At 36.8% G+C, this 27,126-nt stretch overlaps 1 protein-coding gene across 1 annotated transcript in view; it reads right to left on the bottom strand.

The window, feature by feature from the left end:
- The window catches only part of SYNE1 (spectrin repeat containing nuclear envelope protein 1), a 320,695-nt gene that overhangs the window by 246,200 nt on the left and 47,369 nt on the right, over positions 1–27,126 (bottom strand). The window contains exons 4-11 of the mRNA XM_054062229.1: positions 17,575–17,636; positions 8,011–8,106; positions 6,071–6,154; positions 4,906–4,926; positions 4,541–4,633; positions 3,180–3,358; positions 1,070–1,266; positions 835–944 (exon numbers count right to left, since the gene is read on the bottom strand). Of these exons, the coding sequence (XP_053918204.1) occupies positions 835–944; positions 1,070–1,266; positions 3,180–3,358; positions 4,541–4,633; positions 4,906–4,926; positions 6,071–6,154; positions 8,011–8,106; positions 17,575–17,636 (842 nt within the window). The remainder of the gene's footprint in view (positions 1–834; positions 945–1,069; positions 1,267–3,179; positions 3,359–4,540; positions 4,634–4,905; positions 4,927–6,070; positions 6,155–8,010; positions 8,107–17,574; positions 17,637–27,126) is intronic.

Raw genomic sequence — 27,126 nt, 5'->3', positions numbered from 1 at the left:
GCTGCCTTAGCCACACATAGCCACAGGGAAAGAGATTCAAAGGTCTTCTATAGCTCCGTAGGGAATGCAAATGAACACGGATAAAAAGTGCTTCCCCTTTCTCTCTTACAGGGGGCTAGGCAGATTGTCTCAGCAGTGTTTCCTCTGTTTGCCATAAAGAAAGCAAATGATCAGGATTAGGAAGTGAGTCACGAGCACTTGGCACCACTGCGTATAGCCAATCTAGTGCAAAGCCAATGTACTAGAGCATACACCACCACCACCAACAACAAAAAAAACCCAAGAAAAACACAACTGAAAATGATTCCTTAGAGCAAATAGCCAAACATCAATGTGCACAGAAAGAAACCTATGTCAGAATAGTAAATGCGTCCCAAGCCTAAAAACTCGAAGACTATACCTAAGCAATCTCTTGGACTACTCATGTTCTTATCCAGAAACACAGTGAGACAGAAACAGGAGTGACACATTGTTTCAGGTAACAAATTATTACTATCTCATCAGCGTTAGGCTTGAAAAATTCTTAGGGAACTTTAGGTTCCATTGGTTTGCTACTATCTATAATACCTGTTTGTGTTCTTTTTGGCTCCCACTGCTGAAAACAGGATAATCGCTGCCGGATCACCATTCTGTTTTCTACATCTGCTAATGAACACCTGCAATACTAGTTCCTTCATTCACAGCTAACCTTTCTCTGTTTTCTTATCGTGCTTGCTTTTCACTAGAACTGCTCAGCAAAATGAAATACAATACAGTACAAGAGAGCTATAAAGTGTATTTATAAAGCCCCCCTCATTATAAACTGATTTGTATAGTTATGCAAGAGAAACTTACATCATTCTCCTGCGCATCAGTCACCACATGATGAGGATCAGGATAGTACTTCAAAAACTGGGCTACGTAGGTCATGACAGACTTTTCATCTGGCTTGTCAACATCCACATCTATGTAAGTATAGAACACAGTAATTAATTTTTCGCTGAATGGCATAAAATGTTGTTTAAATGTCTTGGTACATCTGATTTAACCCATGGAAGTAGTTGAAACTTTTCAACTACGCATTAGGTACCTTCTGGATCAAGGAGACGTGGAATTCCCAGTTCTGCTTCTGCAAGTGTGAAGGCTTCTTCCAGGTTTTCTCTATTTGACCTTCCCCTCACTTTCTCCATATCAACTAAATCTGGGCGGATAGCATGAATAATGGAATGAAATGCAACGCCACTCCTCCAACTTTGTCCAAAATCTTTTATTTCAAGTCCAACTTGCCTGAGGAATATGAAAGACAAAAAAGTGATTTGCAACAACACAAGACTAGCTTAAATAGGGGAGGAGACAAGGATGCTCTACCCAGTGGCTGACCATCATTAAACCTAAACTACCTGTTGTTTCTGCAATGCTAATCAGGTTAAATATAGGTCCACTCATCTACTGCATAAGTTCATTACCGCCTATGAAGATCTGAGTGTTTTTTGTCATGTACATACTCTATTCATCTCCAGTGGATTTGATAGTGGCAATAAGCCAATGGTGTTTTGAACAAATGTAATACACTAAAGTAGTTGAGGTTCTTGTATGACACACACGCAGTTTGTAGATGTACACAGCTCCATCCACTATTATCTCCATATACAAAGCACTTCATATTTACCTCCATTATAACGACTGAAGTTCAGTTAGGTACATTAGTACCATAGGGAAAAAAAAATAAGTCCGCATTACTCTGTTATCTTTTAAAATGAAAGCATGAACAGTGACATTAATGATGTTGAGGTAAAAATGTAACAAATTTCTTTATAGTATTACTCATGCTTTTGGTAAGAATATAATTTTTTACCCCTACAATACTCATGTGCTCACCGAAAAATAAACACGAACTATCAAGAAATAACAATACATAATGAGAAAACAATCAGAACTGAATCACATTTCTGACTGCTTATTCAAAAAGTAATTCTGAAAGGTATGGTGGCCCACAAACTGTAAGACCATCTTTTACTTTATCTTAGCATGCAGACTTTCTTTGAGGACACACTTGGACACTAAGGTAGTCTTGCCAGTAGGAAGTTCATGGCAACAGTAACTCTGAATGAAGGCTTCATTCAAAGCTCACTGTGATCAAACTAGGCAAAGTGCACCACCCTTCCTCCAAGCTTCTTTCAACACATTTGACTTCCTCTTCCGCATAATGTCGACAATTCCATTTACAAACCTCCCTCTCTGTTTGCATCTTGTTTGTTTACATGTCTGGAAATTGTACCTGACCACTTTCAGTTGCCTGACTCTTATTGTCAACAGTGTAATAGGAATAATGCCAAGTTAGACTATACTGCACCACAAACTACTGTATTCGACTTATTTAAGGGAGAACTGGAGAAAATCTGAATCTTTACAACTATATTTCTTTTCTCTGAGGCAACATTCCATAATTGGCCACTTTCCCTTCATATTTTGCACATGAATGATCTCTTCAAACAGCAGTGATTCCTTAATTTGAACAAATAAATTAATTTTATTCTTTTACATCTTTGATTTTTATTTTCCTATTGTGGAAACCATCAGACTATTATTGTATCTTTGATCTAATTTCTGGTTTCTTTTCATGTCTTTTTGGAAGCAAAGCAAATGTGAGATAATTATACCAAATAAAGGAGAAGATTCGTAAGTTAACAAGAGATAGCAAGATATAACTCCAATATAACTTGGATTAAAGAATGAATATCCAGGGCAATTTTTTGTAGTAACATGTCTCTTGTGCCACAACAATGCAGAAGGATATTCATAATTTTTCGCCGCTTGCCTTTCAACAGCATTTAGCACTCCTACGAACTCTGTAGCTGAGCAATGCTAAGTCAGTATAAGACTTCCATTGTCACATCAAGCGTTTTGGCAGCAGGACTAATACTAATACATCTAAATCCTCTTTCAGTTCCTAATTCTGTCAAAGATGATCCCATTCATTAAGATGTGATTGCTTGTAAAATTAATGCAAATTGTTATTTAGTACTTGCTTGTTATACAGTGATAACATTTAGCAGCCTCAGTTGTTAAAAAGAATACGATCACAGAGAGGTGCTATATAAACACAGACCAAATGGACAATCCCTGACTAAGAGAGTATTGAATCTGAAGAAAAACTTTGCAATTAAGATATAAATTTGGTTTATTTGTTGGTTACTTACTTTGCTGCTGTATACTGTATCCATTTCAACAAAGCCTTCCTGGCACTTCCTTGGACCTTGGTTACCACCTTCCGTTTGCTTGGAGGACTTGCAGTTTCTGAGCTGACAACACTCTCTACAGAAGAAGCGCTGCTAGACAACGACTGCAGCTGTGGGAGGTTGCTAGTAAGCTCTTCAATCTGTGGGGAACAACGTTAATGGACTGTTTGCAGAAAATCTTCTTAATTCTTACCAGTTTCTTAAATGATTTCCTAATTCAATAGACTAAATAAGTTGGGCAGAAGCTATAATTAACATGCTCTGTTTTATTAAACTGTATGCTAAAGTAGTTTCAAAACTGCCAACATATGTGCCCAGATGATGGTCTAAATTTCAGAAGCACGGGGCAAGTAGCAATCAATGAGAAGCACAGTTCACATGCATTTTTTTCTTTCATTAATTTTAAAATGACGTATCTGCCTATGACAACTGAAGAAAAACTCAAAAAAAAAAGGACCCAAGGAAAACTGATGCAGAGAACTAGAGTTTCAGTAAGTCCAAGAAGCACAACAATCCCCATTTATCTCAATGAGCTAAAAATTAAAATAAAAATGTTTATATCATTCTGGCTAACATTTCTTCTGAGAAGGAGATCTGAACCATTGAGGCATTGTACTGGTTAATGCTTAGAATAGCATCCCTGAGACACTAAAGCTACATCTGAAGAGAGACAAAGCCAATGAACTCCATAAAGAAAAGTAAAAATATCAGTTGTTTTTTAATTGTCAAGCAGTGACTCATTTTGTTGACTCATACGGACAGGATTTAGAAAGCCATTTTTTCCTCCCACCCAATTTGAACAGAATGTAAATGACTTCTTCTCTACAAATTAAAACCCCACTCCACCTCCACCATTCACAGCTAATTTTTGTCCTTGCAAATATCTACATCTCCAAGTGAAATCAGCATGTTTACATGCGTTGTTGCAAATAATTACTATCTGACATCAAGTGTACTGGAATTAGACATACAGCACAATCATCACTGAGGTTGCTAAAGGTATTTGTACTAAGAACAGAGGGTTCTATTCCTTTCTTTTTTTCCTCGGTTGTATTCTTCAAAGAAAGTGGGAGAATACATTCCAGTGATGAAGGAACTCCATTCTAGCCCCAGACCGATCTAATTCCAAAGACGAGTATCTAATTTTACTGAATGTGAAGCATCCCTGCCAATCAACCATTGTTTTATATAGGATCAGATCCTCAGCTAATTATAAAGTAACTTAACTTCAGTGAATGCCTGGAACTACATCAATTTATAGGAATTTATTAACTGAACCATTATTTGAGCATGCTATAATGAAGTATAAAAATCTGTAGTACCTGAAAATACAAAATTATGGTCCACACCAGTCCAAGTACAATAGAAGGCCTACCATCAGCAATATCAGTTGAGTTTATGTTGACAAGCTTAATCTATATAGGAAAGAAAACCTGTTACTATCACACACAAGGAATTATGACAATTATGAAATACAATTCAAATAGGTTTTATATTTTAATGCATTTTTGCAATCAAATAACAATTTTCTTAATTAAAAAAATCATTGAATGATGCATTTCACTTTTTAGACAAGTATAGTCATAGGTAATGAAAGATTTTTAAAACCACTGAATGCCATTATTAGTAGAAAAAAAATATTTCAAGTAGAAAGAACAATAAAGAATTATAGAACCATTATACAAACCGGAGATCCTCTGTATATGGACTAGCATGAAAAGTAAATGGAAAAAGATGATACAGAAAAAAGTTTTAAATGAGCAATTATTACTTAAATGCATTAATTCAATTTTATAATGCAAAGAAAGCACAATTTTGGCACATCCTACAACACAACTAATGAGGAAAGCTAATTAAATACTCCATAACAGATTTCAAATTATGAGGAAGCTTCTTGATATAGCTCTAATAGATTTGAAACAGAAAGAGAAAAGGGAGTTGAAGAATAAACAAGATAAGGAAAAAAGAAGGTGAAAGCATAAAAGATAAGGGAAAAAGAATACCACAGTTCTCCAGTAGCAAGTCTTTTATTGTAAAGGATATTTTAACAACCACTGATTAAGGCTCCCTTGCAAGAAAAACCTGAGTATAATTTTTTTTAAATAAGAAAAGTACTGGAAAAACTAAGCTATTAAAGGTCACCTGCAATTTTTCAACAGAAATGGGAACAGATTTCATGGCTGAAGTCCTAAATGCTGATCTATACGCTGAATAAAGTATTTCCCTAAAATCAGATGATAAAATAAAAGGTAGTAAAGGAGGGGATAAAGAGACGTCATAAAGAAATTAACAAGCAGATAGTGCTCAAGGGAATGGAATAGAGTTTGCCAGCAATCATGATATAAATAGGAAAGGCTGCTAAAGTGTTCATGCTCTGCAAGCTTTTTCATGGGCAGAGGTTAATGAAAAACCTTGGAGAACATTTTAAAGAAGAGCAGGAGAATGACTTCAGGTGACCTCATTTGTCTCCCCCAAACAGAAAAAAAGACTGCAGGTGTCTGAATCAGCAGCTGGAAACCCGCTATATAAAATCAAGAGCAAACACAAAACTGTTGTTCAGGGCTGTGAAGCTCTTTTCATTCACCTTTAAGTACAGACTAGGGACTGCACTCAGCTGCTGAAGAGGCATTTATTGTCCAAACAGCATCCTCACCTCTTCTAGGAGGAAAGGGGTGATAGACTAGATAGATGTATCCCTCAGGATGGATTCAAACTAGACCCTACCTGCTAAAGCACACCGGTCTACTAGACACACTACATGGGGAAGGAAGGAAGGAAGGAAGGAAGGAAGGAAGGAAGGAAGGAAGGAAGGAAGGAAGGAAGGAAACAGGATTAAGTGGTACCAAACCTACCCGTCTTCCTTCTAGAAACTTAAGAGCTGTGCCAATGTTGGCAACCCAGTGAATTCTCTTCAGATGACGTCCCTGCTCACAAGGCTTAAAGAGAAAGAAGTGTAAAGTCCAATTAGATTTAAGCCAATTTGCAGCAAAAAATGCAGTTCTAGACTATTACAAATGACTATGTAGAAAGCTTAGTCGGATTTACATGTTAAATTATTCCTTGAACAGTCAAATTCTGGTTTTGCGTATACTAACAGGGAGGACCAAAAGATATAGGGGATATAACTGTGACACTTCTATTATAAAAAAGTTTTAAGACATTATATATAACAAAGTCAGGATGCAAGCTGTTGCCTTCAGCCCATAAACATCATCAAATTACAGAATTGTTTTTCTTCTGCAAAATAAACTACTACTCTTTGGACACACACACACACACACATATATACAGATATATATTTGACAGAAGGCAACACCCTCTCAGTAAACTATTTTTGCTTGCAAAGGAGAAATCAAGGTAGTTATTTTTTAAAAAAATCAGCCTGCGGTGAAGACAGTTTACCTAGAAGATTTTTCTCTGTAATACCTCAGTGGTATAAAAAAACCAGCTATCACCGAGTCTCACTGAACAAGGAATTTTGCTGAACTTCAGACACGTACATTGAAAAAGAATTCTTTGTATTAAATTGAGAACACATCCTAGGCTTCTAATACTCTACAGGGGAATTAGTTCCTTGCTGTATCTTCAACTGTAATGCAAATATTCCACTACTATCATTTAAATTCATGTTTATAAAGTTACAAATGGATTAACAAAGACCTGCAATAGACTCTAAAATCATCTTGCTGTTACTACAGACTATCATATTCTGCTACATATGACCTTAAAATAAACTAGACATCAGTCTGGTTCTGTGATAGCTGTCTTTCATACTAACATAGGCAGGATATAATTCAATGAATTTCACTGTAACAGGTGCCGTCACTAATTTTTTTTTCCTGTTTTACTATTTCTATTTTGCCACAAGAGGGAGACTTTCCGTCTTAGACGAACAGTAACAGAAATAGGTGTATTTGAATAGAGCAGAAAATATTTCAAAAGTACAGCTTTTTCACATCTTACTGTAAAATCACTCTTGCAGTCTGAATTACTACCTAATTTGGGGTAGCACCTGCAACCAAAACAGAGATGAAATATGAAAAAGGGGCAAAAGTGTGGGACCTGCAAATTGCGGGCTCGTGAGGGAACAGGTAATGTCTGAACCTGAGAGCAATGCTGAAAGATGGATTGTTGCCCTACTCTTTCAGATGCTACCACCCGATCTGTGAGCTGGTTTGGAAAAAGTGAGAGCCATTGTCCTTAAACCCTTTTCTTTTTCTTTCACATCACATGCACAAAACTAGCTCGGCTCCCAAGAGACAGTCTATTTACTGCATACACACCTTGGCCCCTGTGCAAAACTTGGCTGTGAAAAAGCCATTTGGCATCAGTTAAGGTTCTTTGCAGTAGCAGACCAGCTGTCAAGGTAAATAGATATACGACCTCATTGAATTTGAGGGACTAAAAAATTTTTTTTCAGGTGGAAAGTTATAAATTTAATGAGAAAAAAATGTCACTATTTCTTCAAGGTGTATAGAATTATCTTGCTGTTTAGATCTTGTTTATGTCACAGGAGTAACACCCAGATGAACTGCAAAGATTAATAAAAATAAGCAATTTTTATGAACTAGTAAGACGAAATTTATGGAAAATTAAAGAAAATCAACAATGTCAATCTGTAATCATTTCTTTTTTGGTTTTATAACCAGATAGCCCACTCTGTGAATAAACTTATTCTGTTATGTAGGAGTCAGTTTTTTTACAGTATTCCAATATTGAAACATAGCAGAAAATTATATCCTAGGGAAGTTATGCAATTATCATGTATTTTCAGAAGGAAGGAAGTTCTTACCAGCTTCTGCCCTGAAAGAACCTCCAAAAGGGCAATTAGCATCACCCCATCTTTGATATCTTCAAACAGATCATTCACCAGCATGGGAGGATTGCGCTGAAAAGGAAGAAGACTTCAGATATTATAAAGGCTTACCAGCATTACAGCCTACCTCCTTTGCTTTCAAACAGAAGCACAAAGAGTAGCTGGCCCCCTTCTTTATGTTTTATGTTGTTTAATATGAATGCATCATTTAATGATTGCTTTGCCATCATATTGTTTAACTATTTAACATTGCCGACACAGGACTAACACTAGATGTTTTCTGCCATACATACATATATAAAACAGAAAAACCTTCTGCTCCCTAAAATAAGCAAAGAAACACACCAACCACTGCCTACGAGTTTAAAATATGCACAACTTACCGATGTACTATTACAGTCACCTTTCAATCTATCGGCATATTTTGCCTAGTGTTAAGTATGTCACAGAAATTTCACTCTCTCAGTCTGAGAAACACAAGGAGCTGTATGAAGGAAAGCTCCCTACAGCAGTGTGGCTGTTTGAGCAATGCTACTACTTTCTCACATTTGACACTCGTTACACTAAGTTGCTATATTTTCTCTCCTCCAGGCCTTGCAGAATTCCAGTGCTGTCAGCACCGTGTCAGCTTCTACTTAAGACAAACTGTTTAACATATGTCTTTACATTTGCAAACACAACAACGATAATACTGATAATCTTTAAACAGGTGATGTTTTAAAAATTTTGAATAGCAAAGACATATAATTAAACTTTTGTCTTCTCTAAATACATCCCAGTTCCTGGAACTACAGCTCTCAGCTGCTCAGTACTTCAACGATCACAAAATATCTGTTAGAAACAAAAAAGTTTAAACTTGGTCACATAATACTAAAATTCACACCTGCTACTTCACTACAATGACGGTCAGACCACAAAGTTCTTTAAATTAGTTTAGGTTTAATATCTACTTCTGGGGTACTTCTGAAACAAGATGAATGTACATTAAATTGATTTTTAATTCTGTTCTGAAGAAACACAGATTTGAAAAGATGAACCTAATAGATGAAACACCGCTCTTGGAAAGGTAGAAATTCAATGAGAAATAAGGAGAAAGCAAAAGCTTCTAGTTCCTCAAATCAAAGCACCTTGTCTTCATTGTTCAGCTTGGATGAACTAATAGTTCGATGAGGCATAATTTTGGCATAAAGTGGAAAAAGAACTCCTCTGCTGAAAGCAGACTTCATCTAAGATTTGATGTGCTCTAATAGTCACAATAATAAAAGAGTCTATTTTCTCATGTACATAAAATAAAGCAATATTACAAATCATTACAATGGTATATTTAATCATAGTTCTTGTTTTATTTCCTAGCAATGCAATAGATAATGGATCATGTTCTTCCTAAATGTAACACCAAAGAAATCAATGGAGTAAACAGGTCACTGGAGATTAATTTGTCCTAGTCTTACAACACAGGCAGTTGATATGAATGCAATTTATTTTCCTCACCTTCTATGTTATCATCTCCTGTTTGAAGTTCGGTGCAGCTTCAGTTTTATAAGTATCACCGCATGATATAAAACTGATGAATTTTGTGCTAAAATAATTCAGCAATAAAGACAAGAGGATTATAAGAGCTGACATCCTAATCCAACAGGAGATGAAGGCCTAAAATATCTCACTTGAAGGCTAAATGCCTCAGTTAGTAAGGTTTGTACCTTGAAGCTCCCCACTACAGTAATGTAGAGAGACAGGTTCTCTATAAAGGGTGAATTAGAATGCATTTAGATCAAAGGGTGAGATTTACAGTGTTCCCAAACCCTGATACTCATAATGTGCCTGTCACACAACCTGTTTGAGCACAACACAGATCCCATAGGCTGGAACTTGCCTCATCCCAACATGAATTCAAGAGTCATCTGGCACATGCTAACCAAGTCTGGGAAGCACCTCTGGTTTCCAGAGTGCATAGTTTCACACTGCAGATATAAGCTCTGACCTCCCATGCCAAGCTCTTGCTCAGAACCACCTTTCACTGGTTGCTCTTGAGCTCCTGAATGACCAGTGAAGGGTGCTTCAGAGCAAGAGCTTGACGTGAGAGATCAGAGCTTATATCTAGAGAGTGAAACAAAAACTAGATTTGCACCCTAACTGAGGCATGATACTAAGGTTAGGCACTAAAAGTATCCCTGAAAACATCATCCAAATAAATTACACCTAAAGTACTTTTCTTCTGACATGAACTGAATATTGTTTTGGGGAAAACTAGGGGAGTATAAGAAAGCATTGAATAAGATAAGACGCAACAAAGAAACCTTCAAAAGACTTACACCAAAGTTAATAAGATTTGCTGTTCTGAAGACTGAGAATCACAATTGCCCATAAATCAGCAGGCTGAAATGTAGTTTTTGTTGCTGGAAAGCCGCATAATTACAAACCCTGACAGTGTTTACTGGCACATACCATGTACCTTAACACCAACAAAACAAGAACAGAAAGAAGGTACAACAGCTGTGTCACAAGATCTCCTGTATGAGACTCCTCTAATAAGGAAAATAATTAATTATTTATAACTAATTGTATATTTATTATACATAATTGTTTATGTATACTGCCAAAAGCATTTTGCATATTACATTTTATAGTACAACATTTTTTACTACCCTGATGATGTTAACACCTGATTACAAAGAGGTAAGACTCTGATTGTGTTTCATAAGCTACTTCTTTTTTTACTACTCTAGGCATATAGTATAGAATTTACACTATTATTATGACTCCAGTCTCTCATGGAAGTATGTAATGAGTTATATTTTTAGTGGCATATACAGAAGAACAGATTCTTCTTTCATTTGAGGATTCCATAGATAACAATCTTATTCTCCATGTTGATGCATTTCAGGATGATATACATACACTGGCTGATACCGACAAATTCATAATTGTTTTTTATTGTAAACGGACCATCGCGCCAGATTGATCAAGCTACTTGACTGTTTTTTCAGGGAGATCCTCTACTGATATTAACACATCATCTTCTGTTGGAATGGATAAATACCCCCTCCTTGGCTGCACATATAATGTCAAATGAAATGAAAGAAGAAAGCAAAAATGTACAATGCTTACTTATTAGTGTCCAAAGAAGAAAGGCTTTTTTAAAAAGCTGTATTCAGGGCAAATTTATTGAATGCTTTTTATTCTAGAGACTCAACAAGACTTAACACCTATTCACTTAGTTGCCTTAATGCACTGCCAAAATATTAATGGTAAATCAGTAAAAGCAGGGAAAGAAAACTAACTTAAAATTTTGTCATTTTAAAAATGTTTAATGCATTCCAGATTTTGGCTTTTTGCATGTAAATGTATAGCTCTAGCAATGCAATCAACTGCAATGACCTTAATACACTCTATTTTGACTGCTCGAAAGCCTGTGCAAAGCATTTGAGGAAGTAATTTTTAAAGCAGGAGAAAAAAAACATTTAAAAGCATATGAAGTAACCAAAATCATATAATATTAAAAAATAGCTGTTATTTATAAACTTCTTCAACAAAATTCCTCGAGGAACTTAGAATATACTTTGCTGGTCAATCAGGCATTAAATCTAGAACCTGTCCGTTCTACAGTAAGTTTTCAGATGTCTCAGTATTTGATTTTGCCTTTTCATAGGCTTATTCAAGAAAGTAAAATAGCAAAATAATACTAATGAAATGCTACTTACTGCATTGCATGTATTCTATTGCAGCAAACGCAATCACAATAGTGTGACAATGACATTTAGGAACAGTTAAGTCAGAAAGAGGGAGTCACACAGTACAAGTAAATTCATGTGCTCTGTAGGAGGAATATGAACTAATTGGGAATCAATCTTAAAGGTTAATGAACAAGATTTTTCCTTTATAACATATTTATTTAAAAAAACTTTATGTTGAGTTGTTCGCAAGTGGGAATTGATGAGGAAATTTGCTAAGCTTCACTCTTCTATTCCAACATTTCATTTCTAATTTGCACCTTTGCTACAGGAATCTTTTTCTCACATCCTGTACTTAACTTCTCTAATGAACAAATTGTACTACACAAACAACAGGATCTGCATCATAATGAACATCAATGCAAGGTCTGGAAACTACCTTTTTACATTAATTTTCAAATAATGTTTCAAAAACTGTTGAAAAAAATGTGTGAAAACAACATGCACAAACAGCAACAAATACGTGTAACTACTGAATTTGTCTCTGGAAGGAAATACATATAAGAAGGGAAGGAGAATGTGAAATTTCAGAGCTCATAGACTCAAGGAATAGTTTGGGTTGGAAGGGACCCTAAAGCTAATCTAGTTCCAACACCCCTTGACCTTCAACAGCTCTAAGAATGGAGCATACATGACTTCTCTTGGCATCCTGTTCTGGTCCCTCATCACTCTCAGTAAAATTTTTTTTCCTAATGTCTAATCTAAATCTAGCCTCTTTCAGTTTAAAAATGTTACCCCTCATCCTATCACTGCATTCCCTGACAAAGAGCCCCCTCCCAGCTTTCCCGTAGACCCCATTTAAGTACTGGAAGGTCGTTATAAAGTTTCCCCAGAGCCTTCTCTATGCCAAGCAAGCCCAACTCTCTTAGCCTGTCCTCATATGGAAGGTGGTCCAGCCCTCTGATCAGCTGGCCCACCTCTCTGCCGAATTTAATTCCCAAATCCTTAGGCACATAGGTTTTCATGTTCCTTGATGTTAATGATTATTTTTATAATTAAAGTCTGAGGGACTCCATCCTAAGTTTTACATTATTTAATTGCAAAAATCAAGTCAGTGTTCACTGTTTAACTTTAGAGGTTACATGCAATACTAGTGAAGATGCACAGTGACTCTTGGAGCAGAAAACCGCCAGTCTGATTTTCCTCATCATGCAGTCAAGATAGGCATTAGTTTAAATTTTTATTGTGTCAGTGACTAAGATACTGGGAGCCTCTGTTTACCCATTTGGAAAAAACAAAACCCACAGAATTAGTTCATTGATGAAAATTGATGAGGTTCTTGTATGACGACCAAGTTACATTCCAAGAAGAAACTACCATTGCTTACAGCATCGTATATGAGAATAAATCTTGACATACTAATTTCTTTTTCCTCCTTTCTTTGCTATAAAACATTTAATTATGTAATTTCAAAAGGCTTAATGTAAAGTTTAATTCCTAGGTTTAATTCAGTGTTATGAAAATGTTGCTTAGTATAGATTTAAAATGTTCACCCATTGTTAGTCTTATTTTTATTTTTAAAAATTAGCTTTTGTTTGTTGATATGTGCATCCTTTTAATGGAAATATAAAATGAATAATAATTTCTTTAGTATGTATTTGTTATTCACTCTATTTGGTCAGTTTACAAAAATATGTCGGTGAGTACAAATAACTGAAGTTATCTTTACACCTAGGAACAATGACGTTAGTTGTTTGGTTAAAGCAATTTACAGTCTGTGTTCCAAAGCTTTAAAACTAATATTTCCCAATGTTTTCACCAAAGACAACAAAGGTAACAAAAGGTGTATTCTTACGCTGTTTTATAAAGAGGCATGTTTTTCATCTTCTTTACTCATGTAATTCAATATCTAAAACATCAACACAGGCAATAAAATGAAAAACGTTAAAGTAATTGCTGTTCTGAATGGGTCTGATGTCTCCTTTTTTGACATATCTGGTGTAACGTTCTGTAGGCTTTGAAAAGATGCCTCAAAAGATTCTGAGAAGCATGCTTAAATAATTTATATCTTTGAAGGCTGAGACTGAGAGGAGGGAGATCCAGTTCTAGAATCTTGGAGAAATACGAATAAATAACATGCAACTAGAAAACTTCTTGTCCTGTTACCCAGCCAAATCTCACTTATCATTGGTAGAACAACACAGATGCACAAACATTAGACTGCATTGCCAGAAAGTAGATCATATTCATTTGGTAGCCTGGGCCCCAATTTCTGCAAGTGGGTGGCAGAGAAAACAGATATTTTCTAGTTGCTGAGTCTCACCAGATTCGCAAGTCAGAATCACAAAACAGATTCAGCAGGGGTTAGGGAGACAGACAGTAAAGGGAAAACTGATGTTCTAAAATGAAGCTGTGTTACACTACCTCTTAGTTATCATTATTGCAGCTCTTTCCTCTGTGTTCTTTCCCTGTGGGACAGTGCCCTGTGGGTGAGGGCAAAAGCTGCCTTTCTTTGAGATGTCACATCATTAGCTGATGTGAAGTCCTCTACTCATCTTCTGCTTTTGGAAAAATATACCTTTGAATTAGGAAGTTTAATTTAAAAATGGTAGCATTCTATTGTAAGAGCAAGAGAGAGAATAAAAAAATCATACCACCCTTCTACTCTCTTGCATAAAGTTCAGTTCACTGCTACACTCATTTCATTTACCTGTTTTGTTCATTCTTATTTATTTGTATCCATATTCTCAAATCCATTCTTAACTTTATAGTTAAAAAGCCAAAAATTGTTTGTCCATTTTTTCGTTTGTTTGGGGTTTTTTAATGTACTTAATGACTTCAATTTAGGTACTGGTTTAGTTTTTGTTTCAATAAGAGCAAGCATATGCTAAGATTTTAAAGATTATCAATGAAGAATCTTCAGCTCCTAGCAAACACTGAGAAACCATCACATCCTGCTTTATATTTTAAATTAACTGCTTTCAGATCTACTTAACACAAACAGATCTACTGAACACAAAAAACAGTCTTGCATTTTGATTTCTTTCAAATCACTATGCTTCGTATGTCAGAAACTGTTTTTTAACTTTGCTCTACTCAACCAACAAACTATAACGATGAAAATCTTAGTAGAGTTTCCTTTCCTTTGTCATCAGTAAAGCCATCTTTCAAATTGCTACAGTGAAACTCCATCAATATTTGTTTAGAAAACATTAACTTCTCCTGGTTTTGAGGTTTCATGCTGTTACTTTTCAACACGTTTTCAAAAACATTCAAACCCATTTATGGTGGAACTTTTCTTCTTCACTCCCAGCTCCTCTGTCCTCCAGAGGCACAGGAGGATGGGAAATGATGGTTATGGTCAGTCCAGAAGAGTTTCTTTCTGCTGCTCCTTCCTCCTCATACTTTTCCTCTGCTCCTGAGTGGGTATCTTTCCAGAGGCTGCAGATGCTGTCAGGAATCTGTCTCGTCATGGGCTATTGGGGGGCTGCAGTGGAGTCTCTGCTTGCCTGAGGTGCCTGGGGCATCTCCTCCCTTCCTTCTGCTCTCACCTTTATGTGCAGGGCTGTCTCTCACACCTTCCCCCTGCACTGCCTGTTCAGCATTGTGCACCTTCTTAAATACATTTTCCCAGAGACATCACCACCTTGGCAGAGGGGCGCAGCTGCGTCCTGCAGTGGGTCCACTGGAACCAGCTGAAGCTCTCTGCATCCAGCCCTTGGCAGCTGTGGTCACTCCTCACAGAGCCTCCCTTCCACCCAGTCCAATCCTACATCTTCTTACATATTATTTAATCCTGGTGTAACTTCACTGGCTTTAACAGATACAGGCTCAAATGCAGAAGCATATATTGCTGTTTCTCTACTGTCAGTGTGAGGCCAGTACCTCATGGTGTTCCGCACCAGGTACCACTTTAGCAGGTGCTGCGTATGTTTTTGGATTCCATGATGAGAGTAAAATACAGACAATTCTTCCTAAAAGTGGGTCTCTTTACAGAATTTTTCATTATCACATTTCAAAGGTCTCCAGACGACAGAGATATTATAGCTTTCCAATTTCTTTTGACGCAATAAAAACCAAAACAATCTTTTACAATAATCAAGCGACCTAAAGATTGAATTTCTGGGTTACAATTTGACACACAAGTGTAGGGGGCGTCCGGTGTGTTTTACAGACCCATCAGTAATTCCTACAGCTGTGAATAACTCAGAAAATGTTATTTCCACACTTTCCAAACTCATGACTAACAAATATTTAAAAGCTTAAGTGTTAAAACTGTAAAATTTTGAATGGCATAAGGTCACTCCTCTTCATTTGAGTCTAGTGTCTATAAACAGTGCTTCTCTGGTGGCAGCATAACAGCATAAATGAGAAGTAAAATCAGCTAATCTATACATCTGATACAGGCAATGAGGCAAAGTTGCTGACAGCCATCAATAAAAATATCATAGAAACAGCTTTCCTGTTAAAGAGTACCTCTTTGAAATGTTTAAATATTTAATTTACTGGACTAATTAATAACTATTGTTAGTGCTGTGCTGTGCTGTGTGAAAACTCTGGGGAATGCCAAATTAAATCTCAATGCTTTTGTTGTCAAGTAAAGTTGGTACCAGTTGTAACTTAATGCTTTTAAAATTGTATGTATATTACTGTCTTTATTTTGCTACAAACAAAAGAAGTTTCAGATTGTGGTAAGAAGCAGCAAGACTAATTTAACGATAAATCCCAAGATGCATCAGATATCTAACTCGGCACTGGATTCACGAAGGACTATTTACGTTTGCAACCAATTCAAGATGCCTCTATCAAACTATACAATTGACTTGATTTTTATTCGAACACACTTATCTAATAAGGCTGATACTTCTGTTTCATAAAAAGCAGTTTGAAATATTTCCTCTGGCAGAAATAGCAGCTACTATACTACATTTCAGTTTTGGCCAAAGTTGCTGAGTGGTTGTCTATAGATGCCACTCATAACACTGAAGCTGATCACTATGATGCTGAAATGGATTCACCCACTCTAGCGAACAGATAACAAAGATCCCTCTCTCTGTTAAAGGATTTTCACCAGACAGTGGCTAACTCTAGGCCTGCTTTATGTACAACCCAGAGTTGGGCCATTACCTCAGTGAGTGGCAAAGGTCCACACAAAATCATCAGATATTTACGTATTTTGATATAGCATTATACAATAGCTATTTTCTTCGAAAAGTTCTTGGTGTTTTTCCATGTGTTCCTAGTTCTTTATTCTTCATTAACTCAAAAGTCCACCTTGATAATTCATCTTCACTGTCTTGTTTTGGTTCTCCCTCAGAAGTGATGTTTTAACAGGTCATGTTCCTCCTCCAGTCATAAAAGTCACTTATTTTCTTTCTTGAGACAGAGCTATTCTCCTTTAAACTTCAAAGACAAAACCTCAAGCTGTTCCATTAACTTATACCTACATCTAGTCTATGCCTACACTCAAATAGGTTGACTTTTTCATCATCAATTATCATCAAATCTAATACCTATGTTCTATGTCTGACATTTCTTACAAAACCTGTTGATTCAGCTGGACTAGGGCTATACATGGGACAATTGAATGGTATTCTAGTAGTTGTCATAAAGATTAATTTCCAACACCTGTTCTTGTTATATTCTTAATACAATACTCTATTTATCACAATCAACTATCAATAATATTTAAGCCGTCATGGATATATTTATAATATTTTTTCATTTCCCTTAACACTTATTAAGTTTTAAGTTTAAGGCATTCTGCTCAGCCACATCTTACATATTTGACACTCCAGGGTCTATACAGGCATAGATAAAAAGGTTTGATTAAAAAAAAAACGTGACTTCAAAGTCATATATTTATTACCTTAGCCAGGTGAGTATTGATCCATTTTGTAAAAGTCCTTTTCTGCACTGACTCTTGCTCATCTGGGAAAAAAGGAAATCAGTTTGATTAGACATTGCTTAATGCTTTTGGATTTACATGATGGAAGAATAATATTCTCTATTGACAACAAATGTTTACATTCTGCACTTGCTAGAAACGCAACTATGTTCTCCTGAGACTGTTACCCACAACAAATACTTCATATTCTTATAATAATGTTCTGACACTTGACTAATTATAGAGTTCCACAGTAAAGTTCAAGTCTTAACAAGTGAATGGACAGTAAGACATGATTTCAAATCTGAATGCCAAGACGTATTTGACATCATATTATAATTACCCACCATCTGAGCATCTAGAACTCTGTACTTTTTAACTATATTCCGTGTCTCCGACAGTGAAGTTGCTTTTATTTAGAATATCAACTAGAGACTTTGAAAAAATACTACATGTACTTTTGAAAATGTTTATAATCCTGAATTAGAGATTTGAATTTGCATTATCAAGCTTATTTGTCCTCTGGGACTTCCAGACAGGTTGGAACCACTAGCTAGCTCAGGCAGTTTCTATACTGCTACTCACTGCCTCCTTTAATCCCGTCTTGAAGCACTTGTCTGATTTAAAGTGAATTTCAGTGATTCTCAGATAGTCCATCATGGACTGTTGCCAGCTGCACAGACAAAAATAGCTCCTGAATGAGCTCCTCCAAATTCTGCAGACAGGGTCATGGCTGCAGAAAGAAGAGAATCACAGTGCCATAACCAGTCCATGAAGTCCTGTCCCTTGCTTGTGGGGAACCAGGTTTGACACAGGGAATAATTTCATACAGCTGGCATTCAAGTACTTAAGTTGGTATTTTTTCTTTAAAAAATAAAAGGAAATCCATATTTCACAGCAAAAAAACAAATCATATTATTGCCATCATCAGTTCTGAAAGAGAGCCTTCATTGTCCTACTGAAAATCCAAATAAATAAAATTGCTCTTAAAAACACACTCTTTATAAGAACACTTGCATGTCCCAAAACCTACAGATGAAAAAAGTAGTTTTAGATACTGCCTTTGCTACTGACTTATGAAGCAGTGAATAGTGATTTGATGTCTTTTACACCTGTAAAATTAAAAGATAATATTATTTAATCACCTTTAAAGGTCTGGAATAGATAACTAATCAGTTACTACTAATAAGCTCCCTGATTTAAATTCACATAATGCTGCTCCATGATGAGGGTACATAAAGATACAAAATGCAGAACAAAATTCTTCAAGCAAAATGTTATCTTAAGTGGGACAACTCCCTGATCAGATATGAGCTCCCAAAAAGTTTTTGTGCATTACGACTCAAGGATTTTATATTTTCTTTACATATAAACAATATCTCACACATAAGAACCACCAGGAGAAAAAAAATACATATCTCTCCAGCTAATCTATTGTTAGATCAGCATGCTTCATGTCTAAAAATATAACTTTGCATTCTTTATCTTCTTTTTCTTTGATTTCATTGTGTAGGTTGTCTCATATTTTAAAAACACATCTTCTCAGAATCTACTTGTTGCGCTGACAGGCAAGTTATGAAAAATATCACTCAAAATACTGCATCGTGCTTCATTCGGTATGGACTATTTTTTGCAGGGAGTATCTTTATATGCAATAATTGTTTCAACAGTCTGGAAAGCAGATCTCTCACTGTATGGTTTCTAACTATGAACAAGATGTTTCCCTTGTGATATACAGTAAATGTTAGCTCTGGTCTGACAAGCAATTACGTATACAGGTAGCCCAACTAATTTCAATGGAAGTCCTTGCACACTTCAATAGGGTTACGTGTGAGTAGGAATGGAGATCGAACATACACAGAACCAGTCCAGCTCTGGCTTCATTCACACCTCTATAACTCAGAATTCCCAGCAACCCCAACAGAACAACAGCATGGTAAAAGAAAAGAAGAAGTCAAACTTCTGATGAAATAAATGAGTGAAAATGATTCCCTAAATTGTAGTTCCAGTGCATCCCGCTGATTTAAGACACAGTCTTCTGACGACAATGACCGGAAATCAGAGAACCAGCTCCCATCTTCTAAACATTTAGCAGCAGAAGACATACTCAGTTTCAGACACATCAACAAACAGCAGAAATAGCCTTCCAAAACAATCTCTTTCAAGGCAATACATGTGAGCAATACATTCTTTACGAGCCCAGCAGCAATTATTAACTATGAAGATTCCATCTTTTAAGCACTTACTTTTTATAGGCATAAAAGAAACAGATCTTACAATTTCCAATATAAACATGCATTTCACAAATTTTGCTGGAAGCAGGTGTGTTATTTTTATTGAACTGATGTAAATTCTCAGCAGAGATACTGTTTATCTATACACACGAGATCTTTGCGTCATACAGTTTCTTACGCTCTCCCCACTTCCAAGAACTGTCAGCTTTGTATTTGCACCACTTACCCTGCCGGTATGGAAAGAACCCAGGAAGCTGATTTAATGATGCAATATTTCTGCCACCAGCACCTTTGAAGCGAGCCATAAAGCACTGCTGCTGCTGCTGCTGTGGCTGCGGCTGCTGCTGCTACCCCTGTCTTGTGTAGTGTGCAGCGTTTCTTTAGAATACAGGCAGAAGTAATTTTTCAAGAACAATCTGATTGTTTTTCCTTCACTGGAAATGCAGGCATCTTATACAAATCCCTCCACTTGTTCTTATCAGAGAATTGAAGCCAAGGTTTTAAGGTTTGAAGCCAAACCTTAAAAAAGTTTTTATATATTCTTGTGAGGACACAACAGCCAGACAAAGCCAGCTGTATTGGAAGTAGCAGCTCTGCAGGTCTCACTGCCATCATCCTTCTCCACTGTTTTCCCGAGGAAAGATTTTATTATTCAAGCACCAGCCAATCTGCTAGCGGAAACCTCTGACGTCAAGAACCTGAATAATTAATCCAGGGACTGGGACAACTCAACTACACTGTCGATATCTTAGAGCAGCAAGATGTGTGGCTGCAAAAAGCGATGCAGTCTTTTCATGAGTGCTTTTGTAACAATATACTGCTCAATAAGCATAAAAATGGCTGAATGACATCGCTCTTCTCTCAGTTGTCATACATATAAAGGAAAGTAGCTTTTAAAAGCAACCACTTGGGTTCATCGCTGTATGCTCTATTTAGACATGGATGTCTTTCAGCTTTGCAACTGAAACAGTGAGGTGGAAGAAATAGCAAGCAATGAATCTGAACAGACATGTAGGCCACGTAGCTATTAATAATATATTTATATAGCTTTTAATAATATATTTGAATTGTTGTACAAGAAGGATGAAACATATGTAAGGATGAATAGAATTTTTGGAGTGCACCTAGATCAGCCAGAAATCTACTCAAATTTCTGATAATATGCAGTATTTTCTATTTCATTAAATAAGAGCACCAGAGCACTTGAACAGACTTTGTTGCTTTGGTAAAATGAAGGCAGTTATGAAACTGTGAAGATTCATATGTTGTTCACCCATAGGGGCCAACAAAGTAGTACACATTATTGAAATGAGAATAAAAGGCCCATTTCTAGTATGCCATTACAGTAAATGGCATACTAGAATTCAAATTTCTTTTTTCATAAAACATGATGACCTACAAGATTACTCTGCATCCAAAAGAACAGTTGTAATAAGTTTGGTTTTATTTAATCAAATGTCTTCCTTTAATTGACTGGAAATATCTTCATATTTTTTACAAACCTCTTCTCTACTAAAGCACCACCAACAGACTGCATTTTTAAGTTGATCAGGAAAAAAAGACAAATGCAATTCAAAACATTTACCTAAAAAAATTTAGAACAAGTTATTTTGAAAGATGAACAAAACCACCTGTATGTTCAGACTGTTAGGAATAAGCTGATGAAATATTCATAAGGCACGCATATTATAATAGCTAGTATCATGCATATCATATATATATATTGGGAGAGATAATAGTGGAATGCTTTCTAGAAGAACTTTTCCAGAGATAGGCTTCCTGAGCAGCACAATCCCTGTCTGCTGGCTGTGGCAGCAGCCCCATCTCAGCTGAAGAGCTCCATGTGCCACAGACACGCGGTTGTCAGCAACAGATTGCACAAAAAACACCTCCTGCCTCAGGTGTTTTGAGAACTGGATGGTGGCAAGGTAGTTGCAGTGCAGGGTTGCAAATAAAGGGCTCTGCTACAAGGTAATACAAGGAGGAGTTTGATGCACAGAGTGAGAGACATGACAGAGCTGAGTTCACACATGCCTAATGAACACATCTTGATGCATTCTCAGTGATCTAATATTCTGAAGAGTTGTTTGGTTTTTAACTTTAGTGAAATTCAATTCAAGTTGCTCACAACTCCTTATTTTCACCATTGTTTATGTTTACTTTGGTTTTCATAGTTCTGTCCTAAAAACATGAAGAGGCTTGTCTGTTTGTTTGTTTTCCAGGTCTTTGGCGGCTTTAGACATGCTGCTAAAACAAACTGGAATTGCAGAAAAGTGTGCCAAACCACCTGCAATGCTTCAAGATGTCACTTGAGAACACAGCACAGGACAGAAAGCGGCAAACAGCACCCTGCTGAGAAAGTTTGTTTGGTCAGCAGTATGGCATAAATTCTCTAAAGCTTTCAATAGATAATGTTATTATAGCAATTTCCATCTTCATTAAACACATTGTTGACTTAAAGCAGCTGTAGAAAAGCTGCAGAGTCAAAGCAATAATATGGAGACTCTACTTAAGAAAAGGAGCAATATTTTAAGCTACATAGTTTAATCAACACCTCCATAACAGATGGATTACCCCATTCAGGAGTAGTGCAAAAAAAAAAATGCAAGCTCATTTCCTTTCCTTTATGTCCATTATCTTGAGTTAGTGTTTCTTATGGGACAATACCAGGACAGTTTTGCTTTGTAAAATACAATAAGCAAACAAAAAAAAAGAAAACGATGGCCGCTTTAAAGTTAATATATTATTTCTATGTTGCTAAATTTAATAGTAACACTATAAGCTTTAAGAAGAAAAAAAAGGATGAGAGCTATGGGCAGTGGCGGCAAAGTAAGGAAGTATTCTGGTCTGAGCTGAAGTAGAATTAGTTTTCTAACTTTTCAGCTAAGCCTTATCTAAGTAACTCCGTTTTCTGAAAGTTAACTGCATATTTTCAGTGTCTGTCTCTAGAAGTGGTAACACGTAGGCCATTGCTTACATCTGTCCCCATGGAGACAAAGGTCATCCTCATGTTGATGAAATGCCATAAGTGAAAGGGGTGAAAAAGGGTCACACCTGCAGGGAGGAGCAGACAGGACAGGTCACCCCAAAATAACCAACAGACAATTCCATCCCATGTATGTCCTACTTGATATAAAACAGAGAGATCCCGAAGGTCAAGCTCTCTTCTTTGAAGACTGGTGACAAATATGGACCTTGTCAGGCTTTTTGCCCCTGATCTCAGATCTGTGCAACCTGAATCCAGTTCCTGAGGGCAGCTCCCTCCTGCCACTGAAGACATTCTCCTCCTGCCTACTCTGCAGCATCAATGGTGATGTAGTCATGGGCAGGAGGAGCAAGCAATTCCATATATTTGTATATATTTTCATTGTTTTCTTATTAATAGTATTTTCCTTATTACTGTTTTTTCAGTAAAGCTGTTTTAGGTTTTGTTTACAACCCACAAGTCTCTTTCTCTCATTTCCCTTTCCCTTGAGGGATGAGGGGAATGGAATCACAACTGCTAGCATTTAGCTGCCAATCAAGCTAGGCTGGAGCTAAGCCGTGATAGAGAGAGGGAAAATTGATATCAGCAGCCATTGCAATGCAATGGATAAGACTTAGCAGTACTGGTATAAAGAATGGGAATATATTCTAAAATATCTCATGCACTTATGACTTTTCCATTTTTTATATTTGGAGGAGAAAGAAAGGTTTGTCAAAGTGTGGCTTTGGGATATATGTCTCTATTGGATCTCTTTTATCAGAGACAGTAGGACAGTCCCACTAACAGATCCATTACCTAAATTTCCAGGCTTTGAGGAATAAGTGCACATACCAGCTGTAACCTGATCCACAACTGAGCACCAGTCTGTTCCCCATCAGTTTTTGCGGAAAGGAAATCCATACACAAGGACTAGAAAGCAGCCAATCATCTTTGGCGAAACCCCTTTGCGAGAAAATGATGGAGATGGCTCTCTGGGGTTCACACCAGCACATACCATTGCTCAATCTAGAGGTAACCTTAGTGTGGTGGTTTGGGAGCCAAAGGTTTTATAACATCTGGAAGAGCAGATGTAGAGAAAAAAAACATGCATACTGGTGGAACAGTTATAAGAAATTGAAGTATAGAGAAGAAGCCTCACAGCTGCAGAAACGTCACCTGCTGTGCAATATGCGGCTGAACAGCAACTGGAAGGCTGCTGAGAACTTTCTGCTGTTACCGTCTGTCAGAAATGTATTTACAGAATATGTATTTTGATTCTACATGTTTCTTAGTTATTCCCTTAATTTCTAAAAGAGAGAAGGTGTCTATCCATCCACAAATTAGAATGATAGACAGAATGACTCAATTCATCATCCAAAGAAGCTTGCATTTTTAAAAATATCTAAATAAAAACAAATACGAACCAAATCAAAGTATCTTCTTTTGTTCCTAGTTAATTTATTACCATACAAGCACATTCACTAATCAGTCTCTCTGAAAGCACTTTGTGTGATCTGTGCAAGTTGTTTAAACTTCTGAAACCCGAAAACCCCAAAGTTTAGCCAGCACCAGAGAGTGTGAGCTCTTGGCTCCATCTCACAGCAGCACTCAGACTGTCAGAGTATATGTTTACATTGTGGTACTTGAGAGACTTCCAGTTTTTAAATGTAAGATCATGCCCTGTTATGCCCATATTCTCATATGCACATGTGAAATATTCCTGCTCCATCCAGACACACATTATCCCCTACTTTCCTGTGCTCTGGTTTTCCCAGGAAGGAACAAAGCATGAACAGAGCACTACCACTGATATAATCTTGATACTTCGAAGGCAGGACATAACTGTAGTCCCTGTGGCTGCTCTTCATGTTGATCAGAGGGGCTTCCCTCAGCATTTGGAGAAACTAATGAGAACAGTAAGATTTTTGCAGTGGATTGGAAGATATGGCCAAAATGTCTGTTTTCTTTGACTTTGTGCATCTTTCCTGTGTCCAGTTCCTGCAGAAAGCTTGCTTCTGTATCATATTTTGAGTGACTGAAAAAATCCCTGTAATTACTGTAATTAACTGTAATTAATTTTTTTGGCTCCACATATTTAATAAATTAAAACTGTAATTAATTTTTTTGGCTCCACTTTTTGCCTGGATGGGCTGCATTTTGTTCTTTTCCACATATAGAAGCAGAACATATTCAGAAGTAATCAATGAATGTATTTGTATTTATGCCTGTGCTGCTGCACTACTATTATTCTCATCATCTCCACTAACTGCTGTCTTAAATCTCCATGTAGCTGTAAATATATTACTCACTTTCACGGCATCTGCACTCAACTGAATACAGTCAGAAATGAAAACAGCACCTATTAGAAAATCATTATGAGTTCATTTAATTAATTTTTAAAAGCGGCATTCTGAAGAAGATATTTCCTAAAATCAGGATAGTCAACTTTTTGAGGCAATTATGTACAATGGCTTCAGTGCCTTCTGAAAGACTCAGGAATTGCTGCTCTATAGGTGTCTATTTATTCATCAGGCTGGCATGGTGACAATGAATGTTCACATACCCTCACTAGAAACCACATAAAGAACACAAGGGGCAATGGGTGAAAGTTGCACCATCAGAGGTTTCATCTTGATGAGAAATGATTTTTTTACAGTGAGAACAATCATTCACTGGAATGACTTTGTCAGGGACATAGTAGAGTCCCTGTCACTGGAGGTTTGTAAGATGCTGTTGGACAGGAAGCTACATAATCTAGGCTTCCTTTCCCATGAAAGGTTAAACCAGACAATCTTTCAAGGACTCTTCTATCCTGGCCTGTTATTTGGCTTTATGATTTTATGAAAAATTGTTCTGTACTATCAGTAAGAAATGTGCGATGTTACTTAAGAATTAACATCAGTTAACAGTCATAAGAATTTCTCATTGTGTTTATAAAATTAAGCACATGCTCAAATATCTTCCAACTCAGGTTCAAATCAGGACCTTACAAATTAATTTGTCTTCCAAGTGTGAATACACCAAAACCACATATGAACACATATAAAAACTCAGTTCTGGGGGAAATGCTAACTCCTATGCCACGTTGTTCCTTGAACAATTAAAAAAAAAGAAATCTAGGATATCCTGATGAAATAAATTAATACTGAAAACATTCCAGAAACAGGATTATGGTTGGTATTTGTACAGGTAGTGAAGAGGTGTTAGGAGTGAAGAACAGCCAGCAAGCTGTACATGCACACATCTTTCCAACAGAGGTGTTGTACAAATATAGCATGGCCTTAGATCATGTGCTTACTCCTCTCAGTGCCACAACCATCTGCTGCTTCTAAATGCCAGCCTTCACAAAAGACTTGAATTTACTTTGGCATATTTACAATGGTTTCATACCTTCATCTGGTTCCATTTGTTTTCCTAAGTGTCTCCAAACAGACATAAGGAAGAATTTCTTCACTATGAGAATGGTGAGGCAGTGGCACAGGTTGCCCAGGGAAGTTGTGGCTGCCCCATCCTTGGAAGTGTTCAAGGCCAGGTTGGATGGGCAGCCTGATCTAGTGGGACGTGTCCCTGCCCGTGGCAGGTGGGTTGGAACTAGATGATCTTTAAGGTCCCTTCCAAACCAAACTATTCTATGATTCTATGAATTCCTCACTTAAAAAATTATTAATTATGAATTAGTAAGTGTATTATTTCTCTACCAAAAAATACATGACAAATCCCACCGCTTTTACACTGAGTAGTACCTAACTCAGAGAGCTGTCCCACTATCTATCACTGAAGCTACCCAGAAAGCGAGTTACTATGCAGGTAGAAAAGACAAAAATGGGGCTACTTTGACAAAGGAGCTTCCTTAAATGTCATTTTGGCAGGAAAGTCACTACAAGGCTTAGGAAGTTTACCAGTGACTCATATTTGGGAAACACCATTACAATGGAATCGGAATATCTTAAAAAATAAAGAAATTGAGGTCCCTGATGACTGGAAAGAGAATTGTATCACTGAGCTCAGAATGCAAGGCTACATAGTCAGGGAGTAACATGAACTTCTGCTGTGAGGTGGAAACTCACTACACAGAAAAGAAACTAGAGGAAGATGCACTTCTGTCGTTCTCCTACAGGAATGATGTAAGCTACTGCTGTGACAAAAGGCAAATACAATCTTATTATACTATGAGCTAAGATATAATCAGCTGAAGTATAAAAGTTGTTGTAGGAGACACAATTAGCACGCACATGGAGTATTATTAAGAGTTTTGGCAACCCATGTTCAAAGAGTGTGAGCACCAGGTGTATTCACTGAGAAAATTAAAGTTGTGCCAACTGCTTACTCTCAGAA

Source organism: Cuculus canorus, chromosome 3 (genome assembly GCF_017976375.1).
Source record: "Cuculus canorus isolate bCucCan1 chromosome 3, bCucCan1.pri, whole genome shotgun sequence".
In the NCBI taxonomy this organism is placed as follows: Eukaryota; Metazoa; Chordata; class Aves; order Cuculiformes; family Cuculidae; genus Cuculus; species Cuculus canorus.
The sequence above is the reverse complement of the archived record's forward strand: the minus strand, read 5'-3'. Positions and strand labels throughout refer to the sequence as shown.